The sequence below is a fragment of the Macrobrachium rosenbergii genome, chromosome 33 (assembly GCF_040412425.1).
Source record: "Macrobrachium rosenbergii isolate ZJJX-2024 chromosome 33, ASM4041242v1, whole genome shotgun sequence".
Classification (NCBI taxonomy): domain Eukaryota; kingdom Metazoa; phylum Arthropoda; class Malacostraca; order Decapoda; family Palaemonidae; genus Macrobrachium; species Macrobrachium rosenbergii.
Window position 1 is genome coordinate 5282103 of NC_089773.1, and position 7397 is coordinate 5289499.

A 7397-nucleotide genomic window follows, 5' to 3' on the forward strand; every position below is an offset into this window, starting at 1 on the left:
TACAGGTCATGATAGGCTTTTAGATATTTTATATGGAATTGCACCAGATTATGCTGTGAGAGTTGGCCTCAGGATACCCTATTGTTCAGGTTATATACCAGTCTTAGTCTCTGTTACTTAGAGGATTTTGTTACTTAGTCTCTGTTACTTAGAGAGTTTTGTTACTTACTGGAAGAGGCAACCCCTACCCCCAAGCTGGTTATTAAGTTAGAAATGACACTATATTTACATTGTGAAGGCTGTGAAGAACAATAAAATTTATGAAAGGTCAGGACAAAACTGTGCAGTAAATCTTGATATAATGGTAAAAATGCACATGAAAACATGCTTTCAGAGAAATACAGATGGTGAGGACAATATCCATGTTTCCGAATTTGCGGCTTCACCTATTTGTGGATTTCTCTGTGGAACATTATACTGTACACATTATTCGTGGAAAATTCACCTATTTGTGGTATTTTTCAAAGAGAAATATTCACAAATTACTGTATTTTCATACCATTTTAGAGGGTTTTCTTGTGTTTTGAACTATCAAAATAAGCAGTTACAAGCATTTTTAGAGGGGGTTTTAAGTATTCGCAAATTTTAGCTATTCTCGAGGGGGTGGGTAGTGGTATGCATCCTCGCAAATACTGGGGGCCGATTATACCATTACATGCATTCTTATAAAGTATTTTAAAAAATTAAGCTTCACATTTTTTTATGGGCAGAACTCATCACAAGGCTTCCTACTTGAATGAGAGTTGAAAATTGGATCGAGATAAAGAAGTCAGAGAGCCATGTGGGAAGAGACCAAAGGAATTGGATGAAAGTGAGAAGAGATGCAGCTGGGACTAAGAGGACACTACTGAGACCTCTTAGTTTTAGTTCTGGAACACTTTTGAGAGAGTTGTAGATGGCCCTCAAGCTTCTTTATAGCACCTCTTTGATGCCATGTACTTTTCACCAGTTCCTTTTGATCTCTTCTCATGTGGATGTTCTACTCTTTTAACTTAATCGTGATCAAGTTATCACCCTTTAGAGTAAAATCCTTGCACAAGCCTAATTTGAGCGTACTGATGTGATTCGGTGACCATACCCCTTTTGATAAAAGTGACAATTCACAGCTGCTGATTTTTTAAAGCACAATTGTAAACTTAATTTATTTCAGATCCTGGAGGAGGTTGATGAGGTAGGCCACATGTGCTGTGCCCACTACTCCAGTATTCCAAAAAGTAATGAAAACATTGAATGGTAAGGAAACATCTGCAGTATAGGTTGAAGATAAGGATGTCCCTGGGTGCAAGAATATTTTTTTATGGATTATAAATTGTATCTACTTCATTGTCTTAGAATTCTGAAAAGGACTTACTAGTGCCGTTGTTGAAGTAAATTATTGTAAGACTGTTTTCTTTGTCGTATTTTTTTCAGTATCACTGGGTTAGGAAGTTTAAGTAGAATTTTTGGATGTTCTACTGGCAATATTGATCCAAAGATGGTTTAACAGCTGTAGTATACTTGAGTTTTCTCTACTGGTTTGTGAATTTTTTAAAAGTTTTTGCTGGAGGTTATATATGTATAAATGGATGCTGAGTATATATGTTGGAATTGTAGTTGATGTAATGCGATATAAGAACAGTTGTACAGGCAGTCCCTGGTTTAAGAAGGGGGTTCCGTTCCGACGCTGTGTCATAAGCCTAAAACTTTCCTAACCCAAAATATCATCGAAAATCATGAGAAAACCTTATTTTTTATCATTTGGGTGTCTTGTGAACAACATAAACTGCATTTTGATTGAGTTTTTCATAAAAAACTTCCAAATTTTGACCTTCCTGCCCTTTTTGGAGACATATTTCTTCCGTTGGATCGGCTCACCTGCATCGTAAACCCAGAACATGCGTTGTAACCTGGGAAATAATTTTTGATGACTTTATTTGAAGAATGTCATAAGCTTGAAACTTCGTAAGCCGAGCCCTTCATAACCCGGGAACTGCCTGTAATTAGATTCTCTAGGGAAAAAATACCTAAAATTCTTAAGATTCTCATTTTTGTACTCAGAGTTTATGCATGAATATCACAATAACAAAAGACTGTATCTTCTTTGGTTATGTGTTTTGAAGTGTTCTTGGAAGAAAGAGCAATTGATATTTGCTGTGAAATTCTGCTGCGATGTGTCCTTTGGTAGAAATCTTGGGTTTTATAAGTTTCTTCTGTAATTGCTGTTATGCTGTACCATTTTGATCATCTTTCTTGACTTATACTCATTTTTCATTCAGTTTTGTGTAAGTTTGCACACGGGGTCCTCATTAGTTGCTACTGTGTAGTGCTTGGTCAGGAAATAAATATTTAAATGCATAAAATGTGCACAAAGTAGGAAAGCAGGTGGAGGATTACACATACTGGACTTGCATTTATGTTGTAGTGTGTGTGGGGCATGTTACTGAAGATCCTGTTACTATCTTGCTTCTTGAAAATTACTTGTGTGGTTATGGAACTACTCTTGGAAGTTAGCACAATAATGTACAATGTGTAAAGTATCTGTGGAAGGATATTATATGGCTAATAATAATTCATCAGCCTTGAAAGTGATATATAAATGATTGAATCAGCACATAGCAATAGTTCTTGACAGTACAGATACTCCCTGAGTTATGATGGGGTTACATTCAGAGAAACCTATCGTAAGGCAAAAATATTGTAAATCAAAAGTGCATTGTGATACTCCTAATGAACGTAATAGCCAGCCTAGCCTACCTTAAATATGCCTAGAACACTTCCATTAACCTACAGTTGGGCAGAATCATTAAGAAACTTATTTAATAATAAAGAGTGTGGAGTATCTTGTGAATTTTACCGAATAATCTACTGAAAATTAAAAAACATTGCTTGTATGGGTACCCACCATTAAAACACAGATGAAAGCACACAGGGCATGAAGAGTTTTTGAAGAATTACATGATAAAATTATATGTTTGATGATGAGGATGTTGGAGTTGCAGCAGCAACAGGGATATCAGTTTCTTTCCTGAAGAGAGTTGTAGAAGGCACTGGGGCATCAGTACTTGTTGATGGCACTGGGCCATTGAGAGGTTTCTTCAGGAAATATCAAGTTGAAACTGGAAAGTTTGTTTTTATTTTTGTTTTATATTTGTAGCATTCAAGAGCATCCTTACTTGCTGTAGACTGTTGTGCAAGTGTGGGATCGTTGGTGCACTCGTCAAGAGTTATAAAAAGACTTCTTGCTTAGCCTGGAATGTCAGTAGGTTAAGCGACATATATACTCTTCTATATCTAATCTTGCATCGATGTAACAGGTAATTTCTCCATCTCATTGATTGACCTGGGTCTTTTCTTGGTGATGATTAGATTTTATACAGATGCTGAAGAGTTTACAGCATCACTAATTCTCTTCTCCTTTAAGATGCTTGAGATCGTTGATTGCATGGTGATTATTTTAACTTTCTCTTCTTGGGATTTTCTTCCTACTCATCTCATCAGTAGCAGGAGAGACAAATGGGCATTTTGTAGACATAATGATGCTTGAAAACACATCATAGATACAGGAGGGTATGTAAAAAAATAAAAGTGACACGGAGCACTGTAGACTATCAGGTATGTGGTGTACACTAGCAGCCACATAGGAGACTGACGGTGCTTATGCTGCTGCTGCCTGGATGCTCAGCATTTGCGAGAGGGTGTCACACCACATATCACTTGCCCAGGAAAAAATTGGAATTTAAAATTCTGATTACAGTTTTTGCTGAATGTGTATTGTTGCCATTTCAGAGTTGCATTATTTTACAACAGTCCATTGGAACCCAGGGAGCACTTGTAGTTCCATTGTGCACTTGTAATGCATAATATTGGTGTCAGATCTGACAAATTGCTGTCATTTTTAGTTTACTTGTAATACAATGTACAGAATTATGCAATATTGTCATAGGTTTTATTTGTACATTCAAGTCACCTGTGATGGAAACTCTAGTCTTGTTAAGTAACTTGGCAAATTGTGTTTCCAAAGGCCTTTGTAAATTTACTTCATACATAATCTGTGCATAGTTTCTTCTTTTTAGCAGTCGCACAATCCAGTGTTCAAGTTACAAAAGCATTTCCCAGAAGTGTTCTTTGTTATCTGTCATCCAGTCTGGAAGGGTATTTGCTAGGTGATGTTCTGAATTTGTTTGGTGTGTAGGAGAGTCACATTCAGGAAGAATTGTTTGCCTAATTTACTAGAAGGTACCTGAACGTAGTGTTGTGTAGCGGGTGGTCCTTGTCATGAAAACTGTGGAGAATTTGTATGCTTCGTTTATCGCAATACCTTCGTATTGTCGGCTTTTGGCTCTTCAGTTTAAGGTGTAAAAATTGTTTCTGTGCTTGACTAGAAATTCGGTACAAGTCAACTTTTTTGTACAAAATTTGCTGCAGTTCACAAATTACTGTATATGTTTGAAAGGAGCGCATTATCTTACCATTTTACTCGCCGTATGCTTCTCTTGCTGGAACCCTTCCCTAACTATGCATAGTATAAATAGCAATAGTGCCTGCTGTAAAACCTTACATTTTCTATGGTGTGCTGTAAACCTCGCCTTGAATGAACTAATTTTTAAGGAGAATTAAATTTCTAATGATTTTTAGGTGGGACTCTGTACAAAACATATCATATGAGTTTTCTGATTTTATTTTAGTTCACTTGTAGTTAGTCAAGCGGACTGCTGCCACATCTCTTGGAATACTGAGTTTTTCAGAAGATGAATGGAACTAGTAGTGTGCAGTATGTGATTCAATGTTTTTTCAAGAGGAAGTGGTCGAGTGTGTAATTGAACATCTTTCTGGACGTTCTACCGGTCGTTGAGGGTGCTGTTAAACATCAGGAAAATTAGGATTGATATTGTGGTAACCATTTCATCTTGATCTTTATTCCAGAAATGTTAATGTTGAATTTTAGGCAAGGTGACATCAAGTAAATTACTTGAATACATTTCTTTGGGGACTTCACATCTTTTTGTTCTTATCTCATGCATTAGCACATTTTATAACATTAAAACATCTGTCAGCTTTTTCATTCATTCATTATAAGAGTGAAGTTCATGAGAGCTTCCGATGTCTGGTATTCATTCATCAGTAGAATTTATAACCATTTTCATCTAGTGGGCACCTTATCATTATCACCATGCTAATATAGTAGTGCTTTTTGAATGAATGGTAAAAATATGAGATAAATTTGAGTAACGCACAGCAGGTGTGCTAGAAGACTCTTAGCACGGACCCCTTGCACCTTACTAATAAGAGTTACGGAAGCTCAGTAGTTACTGTACTACTCCTTTTGTATTTAACAAATAAAAAGACATTTGTCTAGGCAAACTTATTTTTCTTTGGGTTAAGATGCAGTGTGTGTGGTGATGGATTGAAATGGGAATATTTGATTCTTTTGCATCAATCAGGTTGTTTAGAAATGTTTCTGATGGTCAGTTTCTTATACAGTTATGATGTGTGGTTTAGATTGTGGTGACTAGTAATTTTTTTTTTTTTTTGTTCCAAAGCTTGTCACAATGAAGTCATCATTTTCCTGTGCTATTTCATGATCAGCCCAGATCTGTGAATATGATGAAGTAGTAGTGTATATTTTGCAACTTTTACATTGTAAAGATCATTTGTTTACTTGAGTACTGCATGTACTTTGCCTTATTCTCTTGAGAGTTCAATGGATGTCTTTCTTTTAGCAGAACATGATTGGTTCATGGTACTAGTGTATAGTGTCACTTTAATTCAGTTTTGTGGTAGATTTTTCTTTAGAGTAGAATTTCAGATACAAGTCTGTTTTTTTTTTGTTATTATCTTGTCTAATGAGAGTGACTGTTGTTAGTTCATTCCATTGATGAATTTCTCTATGAAAGCAGTTTTTGTATATGCTGCAACTTTGTATTCTCATGAATAATGGTCTTATGTACTTTAAAGAAAAAGTTCCTTATGGATTTGTGTAATACGAACGCTTTATTAGTACTGTATAAATTATTAGATTTGTTACAGATGCCTCTTTCATTCTAGTTTAATGTTAAGGTTAAGACACTAGTTTGATTGTATGTATGTATGATATGATGGTGAGTATAATTACCTGCCTAACTGCCATTTTTGTCTTAGTACCGTTTATGGTAGAATCACTGTATTTCTAGATAGTATTTGCTGGAAAGAGGTGTATTTTTCAGTTGTAGACATTATTTTGGTACTTTGTCATTGAATTGCATCACTTTTGATTGTTCAGTATAGCTTCTGCAGTTTAAGTTGATAAGGTTGAATTAGTTTTGAAGTATTAGAAAGCATTACAGAGGTGTGATGTGCATAGCTTCGTAGGAGGAGTGTAGTTTGATACCTTGTGACCAGTCAACACCCAATACGTGATGAAGTTTACTCTATTTTTGCAACATTACTGTACAGTATTTAAAAGTTTACAAAACGTCCCATGAAAACCCTGGGAATATCTCGAATGATTATGCAAAGGAAAACTTGCATAGATTTAGGCTTCGTAAGATCATCGGCAGGAGTTTGTCTCTTGGCCAACAACACTATATTTTTTTGAAGGATTTGATCAACATGTTTTATTAATATGTCAGTTATGAAAATGTATTTTTAATATATGTATATGTTGTAGCATTTGCTTACTGAGAGAGATATATAGATATTATTAGGATATACAGTACTGTATTACTGTCCATTGTGCACAAACAGCTAATAAATATAAGAGATATAAGAGATTGCCCACATTAATACTGTACTGTTTAACTGAAACACTGAAGTGCTGTTGTAATATTTGTTGTTAAATTATTATTCTTATTGGAATTAATATTAAAGAAAATGAATAAATGTAAAAGGGATGTGTTATTCATTCAGAATAATTGTATTATATTCATCTGACCAGTTTACATACAGTAAAGCAAACCCCCGTATTTGCGTGGGATGTGTAAGCAAACAACCCCCCCCCCCCCGCAAATAGCTAAAATCATCGAATACTTAAAACCCCTTTAAAAACACTTAGAACTGCCTATTTTGATAGTTAAAACACAAGAAAAACCCTTTGAAAATGCTTATACTTGAGTATTTTAATAGTTTTATCACAAAAAGTGCATTTAGTCATGAAAATATAGTAAATAGTGAATATTTCTCAGTGAAAATTACCGTGAATGGGCGAATTCTCCGCGAATCATGGGTAGATACGTTCCACCGAGAAATCCGCGAATACGTGAGTCCGCAAATCGTTAGAACGCAAATACGGTGGTTTACTGTATCGATACTACTGTACAAGCTTCTACCAATAATACTGATCCTTATGATTAGGAAAAGTCTGTAAGAAATACAGGCAAGTGGCTTTCCAACCAGAAAGTTCTTTCAACCAAAGAGATACTTGTTTCACCACAAGCCCATCA

General features: G+C 35.4%; 1 protein-coding gene across 1 annotated transcript in view; it reads left to right on the forward strand.

The window, feature by feature from the left end:
* The window catches only part of lace (serine palmitoyltransferase long chain base subunit), a 59388-nt gene extending 52544 nt beyond the window's left edge, over positions 1 to 6844 (forward strand). Inside the window, exon 12 of the mRNA XM_067133130.1 lies at positions 1151 to 6844. Within this exon, the coding sequence (XP_066989231.1) occupies positions 1151 to 1237 (87 nt within the window). The 3' untranslated portion in view covers positions 1238 to 6844. The remainder of the gene's footprint in view (positions 1 to 1150) is intronic.
* Positions 6845 to 7397: the final 553 nt, after the last annotated feature.